General features: G+C 51.3%; 3 protein-coding genes across 4 annotated transcripts in view; 2 read left to right on the top strand and 1 right to left on the bottom strand.

Moving 5' to 3' along the window:
- Window positions 1-978: 978 nt before the first annotated feature.
- Window positions 979-3438, top strand: CALHM1 (calcium homeostasis modulator 1). Its single transcript, XM_075504063.1, has 2 exons — window positions 979-1527; window positions 2971-3438. Exons 1-2 carry the CDS (start codon window positions 979-981, stop codon window positions 3436-3438), a joined length of 1017 nt encoding a protein of 338 aa, XP_075360178.1.
- A 2569-nt stretch (window positions 3439-6007) lies between these two features.
- On the top strand, window positions 6008-11826 carry CALHM2 (calcium homeostasis modulator family member 2). Its single transcript, XM_075504622.1, has 3 exons — window positions 6008-6794; window positions 8712-9696; window positions 9780-11826. Exons 2-3 carry the CDS (start codon window positions 9154-9156, stop codon window positions 10194-10196), a joined length of 960 nt encoding a protein of 319 aa, XP_075360737.1. The 5' UTR covers window positions 6008-6794; window positions 8712-9153; the 3' UTR covers window positions 10197-11826.
- A 216-nt stretch (window positions 11827-12042) lies between these two features.
- Window positions 12043-20620, bottom strand: part of PDCD11 (programmed cell death 11) — a 29921-nt gene continuing 21343 nt past the window's right edge. Inside the window, exons 31-37 of one of the 2 annotated variants that reach the window (XR_012776137.1) lie at window positions 20258-20401; window positions 18928-19178; window positions 18095-18263; window positions 17669-17822; window positions 16933-17098; window positions 15257-16225; window positions 12043-12225 (exon numbers count right to left, since the gene is read on the bottom strand). Coding sequence is in view for 1 of the 2 variants with exons in the window: in XM_075504621.1 (XP_075360736.1) it covers window positions 16054-16225; window positions 16933-17098; window positions 17669-17822; window positions 18095-18263; window positions 18928-19178; window positions 20258-20401 (1056 nt within the window). In the remaining variant the exon portion in view is untranslated. Of the gene's footprint in view, window positions 12226-15062; window positions 16226-16932; window positions 17099-17668; window positions 17823-18094; window positions 18264-18927; window positions 19179-20257; window positions 20402-20620 lie in introns of those variants that run through there. The other variant, XM_075504621.1, reaches the window with a different exon arrangement.

Consider the following 20620-nt stretch of genomic DNA (forward strand, 5'->3'; position numbering starts at 1 on the left):
GCGTCCTCTGCGCCCCTGTCCCTGCAGCCCTCTCTCCTTTCTCTGCCTGTTTTTCTCCAGCCCTAAAGCCAGGAAAAGCCCTATGTGCCTCTGGGTGTCACCAGACTATGCCAGCCAGGGTTTGAAGGATATTTTAGCAAGCCCCGAGGGCACAGGGCTATGAAAACCAAGTAGCTACTAGTGTCATCTTGTAAGTCTGGCTGAAACGCGGACATTTGTAGGATGGAGGGGAGCGAATAACAGACTTCAGCAGTACAGATACAACATCCCAGAGCACCAAGAGCTTTACCCTTCCTTCCTCTGCCTTTCCTTTTCTCTTCCCTTCCCTCTGCAGAATAAAACAGAGAAAAGGCATTTCCCAGTGAAGCAGAAGCAGGTACAGACCAGGGGACTGGCAGACCTGTGAGGCACTTGCATTAGATGCTGCTGGGGCGATGTGGACATGGAGGGAGGGGGGAAGCTCTGGTGCCCTGCTTTTCCCTGTGTGCCAGCACTGCAGAGGTGGGGCGTCCCGTCCGGTCCCGGGAGGAGCACCCACCTCCTGCATTTGCAAACGGGTTCTCAGAGGCCGACCAGCCAACTCCCCTTTCTGCCCAGGGCACAGATTGCTCTGGGGAGGACACAGCCATGGTAACACCTGCACCCTCCAGACAAGGGGACCGGTGACCGGGAGACTGCAGAAATGGGGTTGTGGAGAAGAACAAAGCCAGGTTTAGCAAACCAGAAACAACCCAGGTCCCACAGACCCAAAGAAGAGCAGGAGGAAGAAAACTCTGAACTTTTGCAAGCAGCAAAATCAGCAGAAAAAAATGTTTTCATTTTCTGCTTTAAATATTGGGGCTGTAAGAGTGCATAAATGAACCAGTGAACTGCACAGAGACTTGTTGATGCCCGTCTTTGAAGAGGGGGACTGAAAGAATGAAGTAAACTGAGGCCACAGCTGGACCCCAGTGCGGGGAGGAATCACATCAAGGGGAGATGGACAAGTTTCGGATGATCTTCCAGTTCCTCCAGTCCAACCAGGAGTCCTTCATGACTGGCATCTGCGGGATCATGGCCCTCGCCAGTGCCCAGATGTACTCAGCCTTTGATTTCAACTGCCCCTGCCTGCCGCGCTACAACCTGGCCTATGGGCTGGGCATCCTCCTGGTGCCCCCCTTCATCTTGTTCCTGCTGGGCTTTGTGCTGAACAACAACGTCTCCATGCTGGCAGAGGAGTGGAGGCGACCCCAGGGCCAGCGAGGGAAGGATCGGGCCGTCCTGCGCTACATGTTCTGCTCCATGGCGCAGCGGGCCATGATCGCCCCGGTGGTCTGGGTCTCAGTGACGCTGCTGGATGGCAAGTGCATCACCTGCGCCTTCTGCACCTCAGTGCCCGTGGAGACCCTGGGCAACGCCAGCCACCCCGGCCTCTCCCAAGGGGAGATGAAGCGGGTCCTTGCCCGCATCCCCTGCAAGGAGATCTATGATGGACAGGAGCTCATCACCAACGAAGTGGCTGTCAGGTACCTGCGCTGCATCTCGCAGGTAAGAGGCATCATGGCTGTGCCCTTGCTGGTGGTTGAGGGTTAAGCACTGCCAGCCTTAGCTCTTCCCTCGAGGGAATCTCCTTGTCGAAATCAAGCTGCAGGAGGAGAGACTGGTGATTTCGCAGGGGTGCAAGGTGTTCAGGCTCAGCTCCAGAGAGTTACACCTCCAGCGTGGTGCAGAAACTGGAGCTGTAGATCATCCTGATAATTCAGTCCCCCCTCCTGCCTGGGCAGCCTGGGGCTGCAGGGCAGTGATACAAGGCCAAGCCGTATGCACAGATTCATTTAGAGCAAGTTCAGAAGGGGCTGTCATGGCTGTTACTGCCTGGCTGGTGGGCTGTCACCCCCTCCTGTAACCCACCGGTTGCCTGTGGTTGCTCTTGCTGCTTATTATAACGTGTGCAAGCAATGGGCTGATAACCATCTATGCCACTTGCCTCTGTCACTTGCATGGAAACAGCCAGTATGTGTTTATTAGCCATCCCAGGGAACCACAAATGAAGAAGTGCCACTAACTGCTTGTTCTGTGCTTAATTCCTCTCAAGCCCTCTGCTTCTGCCCACCTTGGAGACAGGATAGTCTGACCCACTCTGGTCACTCATGTACTCCTTTTCAAAAGCAGCTCCTCTCCCTGACCTCCTTAGAACAGGCAGGAATCATTATCCCAAATTTAAGAAGACAAAATGGAGGCACAGAGAGTTCTCCAAAGACACAAAGCAGATTTTCCTGTGTAGACCCCAATTCCCAGCTGCCAGGAAGCACTGGGAGCTGCAAAACAAGAGGTGCCACCCAGATACCCCCCTCCCAGGTGCACTTTTAGAGGGCTGCATTTAGAGCGGGGTTCACCCTCGTGAGCTCTGCCTGCACAGCCCGGTGACAGCCTGAGCTGAGACCAGTGGTGAACAAGACAGACCAGTCCTGGCTCTGCCCTCATCCCACCCTTCCTGTCAGACCCCGTTAACAGTGGAACCTGTCGCCGCTGCTCACCCACGATAGATGTTACTGAGCACAGCAGCTCGGGAAAAGGGTTAGACAGCTGCATAAACCCGGGGAGTATCTGGAACGACGTTAGCTGCGAGTCAGAGGACACAGACTATCCTAGACATAGGTGAGGCACGGCCGTATCAGAAGCAGGACCATGGGCTGGGTGCAGGATTCGGTCCGTTGTTATGGTCACTGCCTGCTGATGCCATACACGGTGAGAAGTGGAGAGGTGCCGCCTACATGGGCACATCAAACAGAATTTCAGTGCAGATGCACTGACATGGTACGTAGGGTCTCCTTGTCCGGCATTTGCAATGTAAATGCAGCCAAATGTCAAACAGCTCAAAGTAGAGCCAGGCTGGTTCAAAGCCCAGGGGGCTGCTGCTGGCTGGTGGGAAGTGCTGGGCATGTGCTCTGCCTGCCTGTGACGGGTCTGGTTCCCCCCTCGTCCCTGCAGGCTCTGGGCTGGTGCTTTGTGCTGCTGATGACCACGCTGGCTTTCTTAGTCAGATCCCTCCGGCCCTGCTTCACCCAAGCTGCCTTCCTGAAGAGCAGGTACTGGTCTCACTACATTGACATTGAGCGCAAGCTGTTTGACGAGACATGTGCGGAGCACGCCAGGAGCTTTGCCAAGGTCTGCATCCAGCAGTTCTTCGAGGGCATGAGCACGGACCTGGCGGCCGCTCACTGCCACTCGCCCAGGAAAGCCCCTGCTGATGCAGGGGAAGCCGCTGAGAAGCTCTTGGGCATCACCGACCAGGGCACCATGAACACGGCCCTGAAGAGCTGGCACCGATGCAAGCCCCCGCTGCACCTCCACCCACCTGCCCTCCCCAGTGGCAACGGCTGGGCAGGGGAGGGGCAGCCCCCCCCGCGCCCCCCTGAGCCCCGAAGGGAGACAGCTGCCTACTACAGCCGGGTGTGAGGGGGCACAGGGCTTTGAGGAGGCAGAGCCCCGCTTTTGGGAGAGGGGCTGCAGAGAGGGCAGACAGGTGGGTATCCGAGCTGGGCAGGGGCAAGGGCCAGCACCACAGGGGCTGCAGGGGGACGGGCACCCAAAGGGCTCGGTGGTGCCGGTGCGATCCCATCTGCTCCCACATCCAATCCTACAGCATTGGTAATTCAGGCAAGGAGTTTTGGGCTGAGCAGGGCAGCTATCCGAGGCTGTGATGGACAAGCCCCAGGGATGCTGAAGGGCGCGATGCGTCAGCCAGACGGACGTGCCGTGCGTCCCACACCGCCAAGCACCAGGTTTGTGTTGTGGCAGTTGCCAAGGCAGACGCTACCAGATGTGCAAAACTTCCTTTCTTTTACCACGTGCTCAGCACTGGGTAGCACATGTGGGTTTAAGCAGTATTAAAAATCCCCTGGTGGGGAAACAAGCTGGGGGTGCCCCTCTCTCATGCCAAGCTGCGAAACCCCAAAAGTCTCCCCACTACCCCTCCACACACTGCATCCCCACAGACACACACAGCTTCCAGGCCAAGAAAAGCTTTAAAATAAATTTGACCGAAACAACGAGCTAGTGAAGGGACAATCCACATTCACACGAATTACACATGACGGGACCAGCGTGGTTGGTGTCACAGGTGCTATTCAACAAGGAGCCCACAGAGGTGCTCCTTGAAGGGGTTGTCTAGACAAGGAGAGCAGCTATCACTCAACAGCATGGAGGGTGGGGGCCAGGCCAACCCCCTGCCCCAAATTTGCTGCAGGACAGTTTGTTCTTGCAATTCTACCTGGATTCCTCCCTGACACAAAGACTGACGTTAAAACCTTCCTGGGTGTTTGTTTAAGGAGCCAAATAAATAATTCAGGCTTACTGTTCAAGCTCCACGCTTAGGCACAAGCATTTATAAAAGCCATTTACAAAAGCTGTTGGCGTTTCTTTATTTGAATGCAATGAAAAGGACCGGGGGGGCCCCTGGGCCAAGCCCAGGGTGCTGAGGCCGCGCGAGTTGGGCGTTTTGCCGGAGTGCAGTGGCCAGCAGCGAGCCAGCTCTGGCCCTGAGGAGAAGCCGGGGAGGCACCGCTGACCCTACGCAATACCAGGTGGCTGCCCATTTCCAGAGAAACTGAGGATAACGAGATGCAGGCCCTCAAGGTGACTATGGAAATCGCAGCCCGGAAGAGCGTTCCCCGGTGGCCCTGATTTTATTACCAATATGGAGAAGGAAAACCCCTTTTGAGAGACGAGTTTTACCCTTGCCGTGTCCCTTTTGAAATGCTCATCCCCTTGAAATTTCTGCTGCTGCATTCTTGTTTAAACTAACTTATTACGGCTGGCTGGTAACTGAGGTGACTATCGTTTGCATAAACCTTAATTATCGGTGTGTAACTCCACAGAGGCTGTGGGGAGAGGAGAACAAAGGACCAAAATGATGAGGAAATTCTCCGAGCTGCTGTGACAGAGCCTTAGCAAGCCTGTAGTCAAGGGCAGGCTGAATCTGGCTGACTCCCAGAAGAAAGTGACACAGATTTATCATTAATCTTCACACCCCAAACTTTAATTAAGGCACCTGCCCAGAAATTAGTAGGCACAAAACCTGATTTACAAAGCAAAAGATTAAAAGATAAAGGCGGTTTCCACTCCTATTATTTGCATGAGCGCTGCTAATGGCTCACCGAGAAAGGCTCAGAGCCCCCACAACAGCCAGCAGCATTCAGGGCTGGCGGGCTCCATGGCAGAGCCATTAAGATACTGAAAAACCAGCGTGCATTTGCAAAGAGAAGGTTTTGCACTTTTAATTTAGATTTTTAGGACCAGAGCTCTGCCCCCATGCAGCAGTTTCAGCAGTCGCAGAGTTCCCGCAGAGCAGGCAGGGTGTCCTCTCTTTCCTGCATTTTGGGGACATCTTCCGTCACCTTTGGGAGGAGACTCCTCTCTAGGGAACCCGACCTGGGATTTCAGCCGGGCTGCGGCCCCAGCGCTCAGCCCGGTTACCAGCAGCGCCCCGAGTGCGGAGCGAGCCCAGGGCCCCCGGCCGGGCCGGCAGCTGCCGGGTGCGAGGGGAGCCAGGCACGGAGGTGTGGGAGCGCCAAGAGGTGCACCGCACCCAGACACCTGGGAGCTGCCAAACCCGCCCAGGGACCCCAGATCTGGGGGTAAGACGGAGGACTCGGTCCAAAAACCCTGGCTGAACTGTTGACGCGGGGCTGAGCGTAGCTTTGTTCCGGGCAGAGGGGAACGTGGGTGTTGCTGCAGACGTGCTGAAGGCGTGCTCTGGGGATGGCTGAGTTCAACCCCGCGATGAGGTTGACACAGCGATGAGGAGGCTGGGGAAGGAGGACGGGGGCCTCCGGCCTCTGCAACAGGCTGGGCGGGGGGCTGGAGCTGGACAGACGGCAGAGAGGAGGGAGCAACGCGAGGAGAAAGCGAGGCGTGCTCAGCTGCCTCGCAGGCATTGCTCTGCAGAGGAAGCAGCGAGCGGAAAAGCCGAGCCGGGCAGGAATGCACCACACTCGCCAAATCGCGGGCTGCGCCAGCCTCGCACGCCGTGGCTCCCCCGGCCGCGCTTAGCCCCCCAGCCCCGCAGCAGCCCCCACCACCGCCTCTGCTCCGTCCCAGGCTGCGGGAAGCAGAACCTGGCTGCCCCGCAGAGCCCGTGACAGCGGGTTCCTGCTTCTCCTGAAAACCCAGCCAGGCTGGTGTCTTCCCCGCTGGGTCAGCCGGCTCCCGTGCACAAAAGCAGCAGTTCCTGCCCCTTCGCGTGGGACCGAGGGCTTCTCCCATGCACGACCGCATCCCCTGGGGACCACGGGGGCTGCATCCGACCCCCAGGCTGGGGGGCTCCAGCATTTCCCCTGTGCACCCCAGCAAGGCACCCCATCACTCCCATCCTCCAGGCAAATCCCAGGCCGTCCCAGCCAGCCTTCGCACAGCTGCACCACGGGTCTGAAAAAGGACCATGTCCTTTTTCCAGTGACTCATTCTCAGCCTTCCCTTTCCTTTTTTTTTTTTTTTTTTTTAAAGGCACAATCTCAGCCTTGCACCCAGCAGAAGCCAAGCGCCGGCTCTTTGCCCCACCCAAGCACAGGGCCCCAAGAAAAACCTCCTCCCTCCTCCCAAAAGCCAACAGCCGAGGGCACGTTGCAGACTGAAAAAGGAAGCTGCCAAACACTTAACGCTGTTTTCATCAGCTTTCGCTTCGTCCATCAGCCCAGCCTCAGCCGCATCCCCACTTCTGCACAGCCCAGCACTGCTGGGAACCCCCCACAGCCGAAGCAGAAACCACACGAGGGGCTGAGAAGGCTCCAGAACTGGTTTCAACAACTTTTCAAGTAAGTTACTTCATTTTTTCTTGCTTTCATGCGTGTTTTGGGGAAAGACTTTAACAGAGGCTGCTAAAACTTTGCTGAGGCTGCTAAAACATGATCTGCTGCAAAAAACTTTTCCCCTGCCCTCCTACCCACCCCTCTCTCTCCCAAGCAGTCACCATAACCCCAAGCAGAGGAAGGGTAACATCCCCCCCCCCCCCCAAAATAGGATACTCCCTTTTGCCAGCTCCTCTTATTTTTGCTTTGCCGGTTGCCAGGCACTGTCAGGAAGGTCGCAGGGCCTTGTTTGTCAGGGCTATTTGCTGGTAACTCTAGTAACGGGGTTTTGAACCCCACACACTATAGCAACTTTGCAGGTTTAGCGTCCAGCTGCAAACATGGTGTACCGCGCAGCGCGGCTGCCAGAGCCGGGGGCCTGGTCCCTGTCACATGGCTGCAGTTTTTGGCTGATCCGTCTCCTTTGCTGAGGGAGTTTTGCATATGGAAGACTGGGAAGATGCAGGAAGACATTAAGGGCTGCTTGTGTTTGAACTCAGCGCTATCACAGCATGACTTTAAAGGGATGGCCATGGATTAGAGACAGCAGGGAACTGAGGCCAAATTTCTACCCCCTTTCCCCTCCGCTGCCCCACAGAGCAAGGGGGTAAAACAGGATTTGGTGGGGCAGCAGATGAACTGAAGCACAGGAGTGACTTCAAGCACAGTGCATGAGCAAGCCTTGTACAAGAGACCATAAGGACTAAGGTGCCTTTGTCTCCTCTGCACTAACGTCCCCAAAGCCTTTTCCCCACAGCTGGGGGTGGCCAGGGGAAGCCTTGCTCGGTGCACACGGGCTGGGAGATGCTGGCATCAGGGCAGATTTCGGAGCAGCCCTGCTGTAGGTCAGGGCTCCCCAGGAGCCCTACATGTGTGCCAACGCTGCCAGCACTGCACAAGCTGCCGAAGACGGTTAGTCCGGTGCCCGGGTCCTTCCTGTCTCCAGCAAACCCTGGTGACAGCAGTTGCCCCGAGGCCGCAGGTTTCATCACACGGGAGAGGGTTCCCAGAGCTAGCAAGGTGCTTGGCTCTTCCTGAATCTTCTCAATTAATTAAACGCAGCTTACAAGTGTCATGGGGGAATGGGCGTCACTGCAGAGGGCATGGATATACTCCCTAATTATTTCCCTGTCCTTCAGAAAAATCAGGGCACGTGCTTCCCCCCTGCTTGGTCCTGAGTGCCCGGAGTCCACACAGCCCAGCCCTGTCGGTGGGGTGGGCATCCCAGTATAACCAGTGTTGTACTTGGAGAAGGGGCTGGGGGAAGCCGTACAGGCAAAACGCCCTGAAGTGCATCTCTGGCACGGAGGTGTGCAGGTCGAGGGGCTCAATTTCAGGCCAGCAGTTAGAGGCTGCGCCAGGACTGCAGGCCAGGACAGGGAGTACGGTTATGTCAACCAGCTGTGGGAGAGGAGATCATTGCCACACCTATCCTAGCAAAAACTCCTACATAATTGCTGACCCAGCTCTATCGGCTTTTGGTGTTTGTATCCTGGATCATCAAGATAAGCTCTGCTTTCCCAGAAAGTAACTTCTCTTGCGGGTAGCAACAGCCCCTGAGCATCCCCTCACCCCTGTCAGCGGAGGCTGCTCCTGCCTGGCCCTCCCACACCACATCTCCCTGCCCCCAAACCTGCTGGGCCATCTTGAGGCACCTCTTGCTGCCTCCCTGACGTACCCTTGGCTGTTACTAAATATTAACTCATCAGGTCTAAAGAGGAAGGTAAAAGCCACACACAGCACCTTCAAGGCAGCGTGGCACCAGCACGCACATGCCATGTGTGCCTGGGCTAGCGTGAGTCAGTGGCAGGGCTGGGGACGCATCCCAGATGCTGGTGCTCCAGTCCAGTTTCCCCAGTAACACAGCGTCCTCCTTCGTTGTAGGCTTGGGAGATCATTGAGTGTCTGGCAGCAACGCTGACAGTAATCACCTCTGTGGGACGTGACTAAACCCAAAGAGAAGGAAGACGACAACGTGCAAATGACAGGGGCAGAAACAGCTGTCCCATTGGTAATCTTTGCTGCAGAGACGCTTTTGGAGAGCTTAGTGGGAAACTGAAATGATGGAGGTTTCACACATTGCTTAGGGTGAATCCCTCTTCGGCTCCTTTTGAAGTATCCCTGGTATCGGCAACCAGCTCCAGAGGCTGGGACGCCAGGCAGGAGGAAGGAACCGCAGTGAAGGTGGTGTGCTCCTGGAGCAGCCCCTTGCACTCCAGCCAGCCCAAGGCCATTTCACCCCGCATCGGCCTGTCCCTCAGTGCTGGGAGGTGGGTCAGCACGGTCCCCTGCTGCAGTACACACCACCTCTCGCCCCCAGGACGAGATGGCCGCCCTCGTCGCCGAGAACTTCCGCTTCCTCTCCTTGTTCTTTAAGAGCAAAGACGTGATGATCTTCAACGGTTTGGTAGCCCTGGGCACGGTGGGCAGCGAGGAGCTCTTCTCAGTTGTCGCCTTCAACTGCCCCTGCTCCCCTGCCCGCAACTACATCTACGGGCTGGCTGCCATTGGTGTCCCGGCCCTGGCTCTCTTCCTCATTGGCGTCATCTGGAACAACCACACCTGGAACCTGGTGGCTGAGTGCCACAAGCGTGGCATCAAGAACTTCTCTGCCGCCGCCACCTTCCTCCTCTTCGGCTCCATCATGGGCCGAGCAGCTGTGGCACCCGTCACCTGGTCAGTCATCTCCCTGCTGCGCGGGGAGGCTTACATCTGCGCCCTCAGCGAGTTTGTCAGGCCGTCCTCCCTGGACAAGTTCCCAGCTGAGTACAGAGCCGAGGTGCTGGCCAGGTTCCCCTGTAAAGACGTGCCAGCGAACCTCACCAAGTTCAGGGACGAGGTGACGCGGAGGCTGAGATACGAGTCCCAGGTAGGCACGTTGGGGAGAAAGCCACACATAGTGGGTAAGACCACCTTGTCCTGTCCTAACGCAGCCTCTCTCTTCTCTCTCAGCTCTTTGGCTGGCTGCTCATCGGCATCGTTGCGGTCCTGGTTTTCCTCACGAAGTGCCTGAAGCACTGCTGCTCGCCGCTGAGCTACCGGCAGGAGGCTTACTGGGCCCAGTACCGCTCCAACGAGGACAAGCTCTTCCGTCGCACGGCAGAGGTCCACTCAAGGATCCTGGCAGCCAAGAACGTGAAGCACTTCTTTGGCTTCGTGGCGCTGGACAAGGAGGAGAAGGAGCTGGTGCAAGAGTTCCCAGTGGAGGGTGTCCAGCCAAGCCCCCAGTGGAATGCCATCACGGGCGTCTACATCTACCGGGAGAACAAGGGCTTCCCCCTCTACAGCCGGCTCCACAAATGGGCCAAAGGGGTGGAAGGGAACGGGCCAAGCCCAGAAGGCCACGAAATGCTCTTTTTGGCTTCATAAGACAGATGGTCGCTGGGAGCGGTTCCCCAGACTGCCTGGCAGGGCTATCAGTATCGGTGCACGGCTGAGGGATTCACTGGGAATATTCCTCCCAGCAGGATTACTTCTCTCAGCAGCTAAATAGGAATCAACAGCCTCAAGGGAGAGGGTATAAGCAATACATTGAGAGATAAGCAATACATTGAGCTGGGGAACCCCTCCCTCAGACACAACCGTCTCATTGCTGCTCCTGGAGAAATGAGGGGAGCAAAGAGCAGAGGCACACCTTACCTCCAGGCTGCCAGTGCACCCTGCCATCTAATGCACCAGCAGAAACCTCGGGGAGCGAGAGGTGGGCACAACATTTCTAACCATGACTCCTGCAGTCCCACCCGTCTTCCCCATGGCAGGGTTAGCCCCAGCCATCCCAGCCACCTACTTGTTTTATCAGCATCGGTATCTTCTGCAGTTGTTCAGTGCCTGTTATGCAGGCAGGTCCTGGAGCACTTTACAAGCTTCACAGTGCAGGGAAAAAGAGGGAAGCAGTGGGTAAATTCCTATGGCAAGGGGGATGCAATGGCACCTGGGAAGGAATGGGTCAGTAACACAGCAGCACACTGAACAGCTGAGAGACTAAGGCAAGAGGAATCACCAATATTCCTAGTATTCAGAAAGACACTCTGTAATTACCGGGTTGGAATTTGGGTAGGACATCAAACTCCCTTTGTTCTTAGTGAAGTGCCTGGCAATCTCTAATGAGCTCAAATGGTCGCAACCATGAGTTTATAATCCTGGAAGATGGCATCATCAGCAGAATAGCTTTCGGGTGAGGTGGGGGCTCAGAGGAAGCAGTACCCGCAGTAAGCCACACCGCTGTCTGCAGCTCATTGCATTTCTCATCCAACCATCGGATGAGAGTCCCACTTGTTTGGGTTGCGAGTTGCAGCAAGACGTCAACCAGAATTAGTTTTACATATATGTATATATACACATATATATAGTGTATATACTATATAATTATAGTTAGTTAACTGTATTAATGGAGCATCTTTCTTCTAGGGAAAGGGGACAAGAAACTTGCCAGACAAAAGACCACATTACATACACCCATCTGCTGCACTGGGACTGCAGCCCTGCAGTGACGAGGGACAGCAGGAACTGGAGGGGGGGAGTAGTCCTCTCCCCACCCTTCTACCACTGAACTTTCTTAAACCCTTTCCACTGCCTTAAATGGTCCCTGCAGTAGATGGTCTCTTTTATGGACTGAACTGTATTCTGAGAAAGCAAAGCCAGAGAGGTGTAAAATTTCTGTCCTCACCGTGGTGCTGTGCTGACTATGGCTTCAAGGCTTCAAGGCTCTTCTGGCACTGTGTGGTCCCTTTTCTCTCTCCTGAGGGTCAGCCCTACATACCCAACACTGTTTCAAGAGTTGGCAGGACAATGGAGTTTATTCTTCCTACTTGTACTGCTTCTTTACAGGAACAACTTCCTTTTACACTGTGCCATTTACCAAAATGCCTTAAATTGTTAAAAAAATTACTCAAACCCACAGAACTCAGAGGGGTTTACACACAAGGAGATTTGAAATAAGTTATTAAATAAGAGTTATTTTTCATTGCTTTCTGAGTTTTTTTCATGGGGACACAAAAGGCATATTTTAACATTCTCTTTGAACCCAAGGACTGGGAACTTATTTTTTCTTTCTATTAAACTTTCAGATCCTCTCCTATCCAGATGGCCCCAGGATGTGAAGTTTTAAAGTATAACCACATATTACAAGTTAGTAACACCAATTTTTAGTTATTCTTGCAATGAGTAGCACAGATCTTGTACATCAGGATACACAACTGCAGCAAAGGAAAGAAAACATTTGTAAAAAGGTTTCTAAATACATGTCCCCTTGCAAGAAAGAGCTGGAGGGTATTCCTCACATAGAGAGGCAGGAACACCGCTTAATGGGCAAGGCATCCCAGGATTCCTGTTCAGCTTCTTTACAGATTTGCCTTGCATTTGTGGGAAGGCTTGGCTCCCAGCCTCACCATCAGCTAATCTGCAGGAACGATCAGATGCAAGTTAAATGAAATTGCATTAACTTGAGATGAAAGAGAGTTCATTTACATTTCTCACTGGCCCTCGGGTGTGAACATGCAGACACGCATGCACCCCTCCGCACCCAGGTCAGCAGATGCAAGGTAACTTGCTGAAACAAAGCAGCATAAGCATATGCCTGTTCCTCTTACTTCCTTTACTTCCCTTGCCTCCCTCCTTGATAGTCCTAGTTATTCCTTTGAACCACCTCCACTCCAGTTCCTTCTCCTCCGCTTCCTTCCTTTGAAGGAAAGGGGCAAGACACGTAATGCCTGGGAATGGATTTGTTTATCCTAAGAATAAATCATGAACACAAACCAGCTCTTGCTCTGTTTAGTTCCCTTCTCTTCTCCATTAATGCCAGCCACTTTGCATGTGCTGGGATGGGCTAGGAGCTTGTCCAGCTTGTCCGTTTTCCCTCCCTCTTGTTGGAGAGGCAAGTTTGAGTGGACAGCTGACAGCAAGGAGTGGAGCAAGCCACTGCACTCACAATACTTGTTTGCCATTGTAGGGATTTTTTCCTCCCCTCCTCTGCAGTCCTGAGCATGGCCCCAGATGAGACAGCCCTCAGCTTCTGGTCCTTGTAGCCCATCAGCACCCTCACAAATATCCCTGCTGACCCCATTGCTCATCCTTCCCCACTGGCAATGCTGATGTAAGGGACGTTAACCCACCTGGCGTGTTACACCAGCACAAGCAAGTGGGCTAGGCTTCTCACTGAAACACCAAGAGGGAAGTCGAGCAGCCTGTCTTCCTGGCATGTTGGATCACGCAGGCTGTGAGCTCACGCTCTCTGCTTTTCCTATAGAGGCTGAAAACAACCCCATTGCAGAGCAGCCTACGGGTTGCCAGTTAGGGCACACTTCCCAGCAGCAAGATGAGTTCAAACCAGGCTCCTCCAGTATGGAGAATTACACACAGGTCTTTCATTTTCCCTGCTGACTACTGTAGAGACTATAATAGCCCCAAGTAGTCAAGACGAAACAATACCTCAAAGGGATCTTGGTTTCTATTGCAACGCTTATTTACGTATTCTATTATGTAACTGATTAATCCTCAAAAAAAGCTACCATCATTGCAGCTGTGTTCTTAAAAAAAGCAGCAGCTGCTACTGGATGTTGCAAGCAGCCTCCTTCTCTAGGAGAGTATTAAGCAAAATCTGAGTACAGTACCCTGCTCTCCCTGGGGGCAAGAAGTGAAATGACTTGTTTCTGGATCACAACGGACTTGGGAATGAATTAAATGCTGAATCATTCAGCCTTATCATTCACTGGGCATTCACAGAGGTAGAAGAGCTGGGTCCTGCAGAGCTCTGGTTTTGAGTTCAGAACACCTACAATGAGTAAGACGCTTCAAGTTTGATATTTCAAAGCTGGGCACCCACTAGTGTCTACACTGGATAATCACACCTGTTTGCATAGGTGCTTTTCCCCTTGCCTTTAGTTCTTCATCTGTAAAACACATATATGATCATATCCACATCTTACTGGAGAGTTACAAGAATACAGATCATAAGGCACCAACACTAGTGACAGAGCCTACTTAAGTACCCAAGATACTTGGCTTTTTTCAAGCAGAAAGTTAGACTGGGATGACTTTTTTTCAGCACAGAAAAACAGTTTTTTCTTTGACTTCATTGATTTCTCTTAAGAGACAACCACTATTGAAAATCGCCAATTATTTCTGTCATCAATCACTGGCAATTGTTATGAGAGATGGCTGTGATCATGGGATCCATCATAACTGAATGCTGTGGGCTTTAAAGGCATGTGCCCTTTCAGCTGAAGAGGCCAAGAACATCCTGGGCTGCATTAGGAGGAGCATTACCAGCAGGCTGAAGGAGGTCATCCTTCCTCTCTACTCTGCAGTGGTGAGACACAGAACCACAGAATCGTATAGGTTGGAAAAGACCTTTAAGATCATCGAGTCCAACCATAAACCTAACACTGCCAAAAACCACCACTACACCATGTCTCTAAGCACCTCATCCAAACGTCCTTTAAATACCTCCAGGGATGGCAACTCAACCACTTCTCTGGGCAGCCTGTTCCAATGCTTGATAACCCTTTCAGTGAAGAAAAATTTCCTAATATCCAGTCTAAACCTCCCCTGGCGCAACTTGAGGCCATTTCCTCTTGTCCTATGGCTTGTTACTTGGGAGAAGAGACCAACCCCCACCTCTCTACAACCTCCTTTCAGGTAGTTGTAGAGAGCAATAAGGTCTCCCCTCAGCCTCCTTTTCTCCAGGCTAAACAATCCCAGCTCCCTCAGCCGCTCCTCATAAGACTTCTGCTCCAGACCCTTCACCAGCTTCGTTGCCCTTCTCTGCACATGCTCCAGCACCTCAATGTCCCTCTTGTAGTGGGGGGCCCAAAACTGAACACAGTATTCGAGGTGCGGCCTCACCAGTGCCGAGTACAGGGGCACGATCACTTCCCTGGTCCTGTTGGCCACGCTATTTTTGATACAAGCCAGGATGCCATTGGCTTTCTTGGCCACCTGGGCACACTGCTGGCTCATATTCAGGCGGCTGTCAACCAACACTCCCAGGTCCTTCTCTGCCTGGCAGCTTTCCAGCCACTCTTCCCCAAGCCTATAGCGTTGCATGGGGTTGCTGTGGCCCAAGTGCAGGACCTTGCACTTGGCCTTGTTAAACCTCATACAATTGACCTCGGCCCATCGATCCAGCCTGTCCAGGTCCCTCTGCAGAGCCTGCCTACCCTCCAGCAGATCAACACTCCCACACAACTTGGTGTCATCTGCAAACTTGCTGAGAGTGCACTCAATCCCTTCGTCACACATCTGGGGTGATGCGTCCAGTACTGGGTTCCCCAGCACAGGACAGATACAGGCCTACTGGAGTGAGTCCAGCAGAGGACAGGAAAATTATCATGGGATTGGACCATCCATCGTACAAGGAGAGGCTGAGAGCGCTGGGGCTGCTCAGCCTAAGGAGAAGGCTCAAGGTGGATCTTATCTACATAGATAAATACCTGACAGAAGGGTGTAAAAAAGGTGGAACCAGACTCTTCTTAGTGGTGCTCAGTGACAGGACAAGAGGAAATGGGCACAAAGTGAAATACAAAAAATTCCATTTAAACATAAGAAACACAGTAAACACTTTTTTACTGTGAGCATGGTCAAACACTGGAACAGGTTGCCCAGAAAGGTTGTAGAGTCTCCATCCTTGGAGAAATCAAAACCAAACTGGACATGGTCCTGAGCAACCTAGTCTAGCTGACCCCTGCTTTGAGCAGGGGTTTAAATCAGATGATCTCCAGAGGTCCCTTCCACCTCAACTATGCCACAATTCTGCGTTGCTCTACCAATTGTGAGGAGTACAAAGGCACTTCACATAAATCTTTCAAAGTGTTAATTCAGCTGAAAGGCAAGAGTCTTCTCTGACATCTTGACAAAGAGAGAAATCAATTTATAAGACATCACTGTATTAAAAATAGTGGATCATAACTGCACCATTTCCCCAGGAAAGCAGAACAGGTATGGCTGATGTTTATATTGGTTATAAACCAGTCTATATTTAAAAACATGTCTTCAAAGTCATCAACAGACTAGGATTATTTGTAACATCTGGACAAAGCTGCAAACATTTATCAAAATCTTTTCCTTAGATTGTTTGTTCTTTCCAGTTTGGTTTGGTCATAGACTAATACTCTCCAGAAACTCATTGTCCATGGACATTCACAGTGGAACTCCATCGTGAATCGTGGGAACCTCTCAGTTCCCACACTGCATGGAGAGCCGAGTCTCTCTGCTTTTACTTGTGCCATACTTAGGTGTCAGCAAGGGAACTCTTGGTCTCCACATACTCAAGTGCTGCTCTTTTAACAGCCAGGACACTTTCTGTTGTACCAAATTTCTTCTCATAATCCAGATAGCGTTTAAAGAAGAATTTCATCTTCTTTGGTGCCAAGCTCAGGTGTATGACCCTCTCAAAGATGTCCCTGAAAGAAACCAAAGAGACTCAGGTCGCTGTGTTGGTGAAAGCACTCAACACAAGCCCTGTATCCTGCCTTTGAACAAAGAGCAGAAAGTCAGGGGAGACATTCAACGTGCTGCGAAGTGCTGGTGCTTGAAGAAAGAGATTCCTGACAACTAGCCAAAACCTCGAAGCAGAAGCCTTCTATTTGCTTGCAGAACTCTAAGGGTGCTGGTCAACTTAAGCTAAGATCCAGCCACTGTATTTGACCCTGCGTTCATTAAGTGGATGTGGCTGGATCCATAGTGTGGGAAGCTGGGCTACCTTTTGTCAACTCTCAGAAAAGAAAATGAAAAAAAAAAAAAAAAAGTTTCTCCATTTTTATGTTACAAGATACACAAGGGCTTGATCTCACCCTTCAGATATAACAAGGCAATCTCTCCAGAGGAACAGATGAACCTCCATGCAAGTGCTCTAGTTTCTGTCATGCAGGTCACTACTTACAAATCAGTCCCTCTCTGCCCTACGAACCTCCTTGGAGTCTCCCCAGTCCTGGCAAGGATAAGCCCTTCCACACACCCCAGTTTTCTTTCTCTAGGTGTTAAAAATTCTGTTTTGCTCTGCTCTGGGAGGCCCTATACAATCTCATGCTGCAAGGTACCTCTGCTCTTTTCAAATGTTGCTCCAAGCACTGTACTCTGCCCCTTCCCAGCCTGCTGTAGCACAACTCACCGTACTTCCTTCTGGCTGCCATGTTTGATCATGATATCCATGTAGATGGACCAGATGTCTGTCCGCTTGGGATAGCTGTTGAGGGTGCTCTCAAAGAGGGCCTTGGCATGTTCTGGGTCCCCAAAACGGAACTCCAGCTGTGCAAATCTTGAAATTACATCCACATCTGGAACAAGTAATGACATGTTAGGGTATCCCAGCAGCCCTCTTCCCTATGAAAAAACACGAGTGATAATTACACAGAACAGAGGCAGGCACAGAGCCAGCACCATCTCTACCCAGAGACAAAAGGCTCTGTTGCAGAGTGGTTCTGGACCAAGGTGGGATCAGATTGGGAGAGAGGAGGGTCACAGTTCACTTCCCATTTCAGCTCTCTCTAGACAGAAGTTTATTCTTACATTCAAAATGCATCTTGCAGCATCTATGGGCAGCCCCACAAACCTGGGACTAGACCAACTGAACTTTTCTAGAGGGCTGTAAGACTCAAAGTCTTCTTTGCTTTGGGTGCTTTGCTTTTGCCCATCACGGCAAGTTTTATTACAGGAGGGTTTAGCATTGATATCCAGGCTGAAATCTCCCCTCCCCTTACAGTCAAGGGCAGCATGTTTAGCACCAAGTGTTTGCACTTTTCACTTACTTCAAACGTTGTCACAGACAGAGCTATCGGAGAGCAGCCCATCTACTGGAAACCTGTCAACACATGGTCCACATTATGAATAGGGAAGAGAGTGCTTACGTTCTTTGGTGGGCAAAGCCTTGAGAGCACGCTCCAAAAGCCTGTGTGTAGCCTCAGTCTGGCCTTGCTTCAGGAGGAAAGAGGCGTATTTCAGCCACACAGATTTCTCCTGACGGAAACGCTTCAACATTGTGTGGTACAATTCTTCTGCTTGCTGGAAGGGCAGATTTAGGTTAGATCACATAGATTCATAATAAAGCCTTGTAGCTCTAAAACTTTTACTTTTGGCCCAGGTATCTCCAAACACTTACGAGAGAGAAGCAAGTATCAATAGTTCCTTGTCCACTGTCAATCATAACTATTAATCCCAGTTAGGAACAAGATAGGCCTAATGTCTGACAGCTGGAAGATTATACAGCCAGCATTGGTAGTTTACTGGCATGACTGAACAGAATACGTGTTTGGGAGCTTCTGGCAGTGTCTTACCTTGTACTTCTCAGAATTGGCATAGATGTCACACAGATGCTGGAAGACTTTCAAAGGTTCATTGTATTGAACAGCTCTCTCAAAGACCTTCATCAGTGTCTCCTCAGTACCATACATGTTCTCCAAGTTCAGCAGAGCTACCCAGACATTCAGCTTCTCCTGTTCTTCCCTTAAAGCAGATGTGAACAAGAATATTTAGCCTTTTACCAGCCGTCATCAGCTTTTTGCAAACCACCCTACAAAGACTCACTGGCTTGTAGCCTGTCTCCAGGACAAAGGAAGGTGGCATACTGCTCATTGAAACACCACTTTTGGAATAGACCATAGCAGTTGTTTCACACTACAACTTTTGATCACTGTTGTTTGTAATTAAAAACCACAGGGATGATTCAAGAAAGCACAATATACTTAATCATGCTGTAGAGATGATTTAATACAAAAGGGTGCAGCCCTATGGAAAGAGCAACAAGTTTCACAGTTTGTTTCATGTTTTAAGGACATCACTGACAGCATTGTGCTCTTCCAAACCCTTCTGACTCAGAGGCTCTGAGGCTCAGAGGCATGTCTGTGTGCTCAGTGATACCTTGAGGAGTTACTGTGCTCATGAGCTGCGGCAAGTCAGCTACAGGCCAAGTGTGGGTGACTCAGGCGAGACCTTCAAAGAGCCAGCTGACAATTGCCACCATTTAATCCTTTTGAGCTTGCAAACAGGCCCTGCCACTGCACACACACATGCACACACAGTGATGACGCAACCAATACTCTTCTCCCATCACCACTACCCAGCCATGATTTATTCTTAAGGGCAAAGAAAGGCAGAGCCCCATTATTACCTGAAGCAGATTGTTTTAAGCGCTCTCTCTGCCACAGCTCTGGCCTTCTCAATCTCAGTAGCCTGGAGGTGGAAAGCCATGTACTGTAGCCAGAGGATGGAGCTGTTGGGACTGCTCAGCACCAGGCGGTCAAAGTCATCTGCTGACTGGGGCTGTCGACTGGGGTCCATCAGGGCTGCCTCTAATTTGCAGAGCTCCTTCTCCTTTTTCTGCTTCTCTAGCTCCTTCTCTTTCTTTGTTTGTTTCTTCAGCTGAAAGAGAAAGAAAGGAGAACTGGGGAATAGCAGGCACTTCATGTGGGAATAGGCAGGCCCAGCTAAAGCACAGACAGACCCCAGTATGTCCAAGGCGAGGCAGTTTTTACAGGAAGGGATGGGGCCATTGTTTAAGGAAGGAGGAAAATGGTACACACACTCCACCCCTTCACACACAGACACACACAGTTCACACCTCCAAGAAGAACACGAGTACATGAAATCTCATTTCTTTTAATGAAATACATTGAGGGACCAAATACTTTGCTAGTCTTGCACCCCAACTGCGGGATTCACACTTCACCCCTCCCTCTTATTCTTCCATCTTTACGCTCCGGACCAGTGCTCACCACCACCCTGTACTCTGTAAAAATCCAGGATACATGGGGAGAAATTGTGCAAGGCTGGGGTATGTTGCTGGATCACTAGGGTGACTCAGTTCTAAATTGGGAACTGACAGTGCCATAGGTATCAGGTAGCTATACCTTGGGCAACAAAGCATCAGCCATGCATGGCCTTTACAGAGGTGAGTTTTAAGGGACAGGGGAAATCCTGAAGAGCAAACATGAAACCAATTAATGAGCTTGTTTCTGATTTTGCTGAATTGCTCACACTGGAAAACTATTCTAAAAAATCACAGCATAAAATAAGAATTTTATGGTGTTATTCTAAATAAGAGGACTAGAATTTGGAAAGGTTTTTCATGTCCAGGTTTTCCTGTAAATTTACAACACTCAGGAAAGTAAAAAACAGAGCTGACAGCAAATACAAAAGTTTTACTTTCATGAAAATGTTTGTTTGACCCTAAATAATTATTTTTTTAGCATGTCGACATGAGAAGCCCTATTTTCATGCAGCCATGCTAAAATAGGGCCTTTCCGCCTCTGCTTCAGAGATATCTGCTGCTAAGCCCAGTGCTCAGAGTAGTTAAGGAAGTTCTCTATTCACTGTCAGAGATGTTCCCTTGGGTTAAAAGGCTTTGTTATGAGGCAGACAGACATGCAACTACCGAGACATCACATTACAGCCATCCACCATGTAGTTTCTCCCGTGCAGGCAGAACTAGTACACAGTACCTTTGACTGCAGATCCTCCTCCTCCTCGCTCTCTGAGCTCTCTTCTTTCTGATTCAGCACAGGTATATCCATTGCATTCATGTCTTCATCCCAGGTGAAGCCCACGGATACTTGCAACCTGGGAGCTTCACCCGGTTTCCTTATCTGTTTGGAAGAAGACAGGGAAAGCCCTGGCTTTTAATTTGAAGTGTTTAAGCTGAGATCAGACAACAGCTGTTTGCTTGTGGCTTCTCTCTGGCCAGTACTATTGACTTCTCACACTTGCAAACGGCCCACCAGCAAAACCATTAAACTCTGGTCACCTTTGCTGTAATTTAAACTCAGTCCATCTCAAGCCATCTTCAGATGACACAAAAACCAGTC

This window comes from Mycteria americana, chromosome 6, assembly GCF_035582795.1.
Source record: "Mycteria americana isolate JAX WOST 10 ecotype Jacksonville Zoo and Gardens chromosome 6, USCA_MyAme_1.0, whole genome shotgun sequence".
Lineage (NCBI taxonomy): Eukaryota > Metazoa > Chordata > Aves > Ciconiiformes > Ciconiidae > Mycteria > Mycteria americana.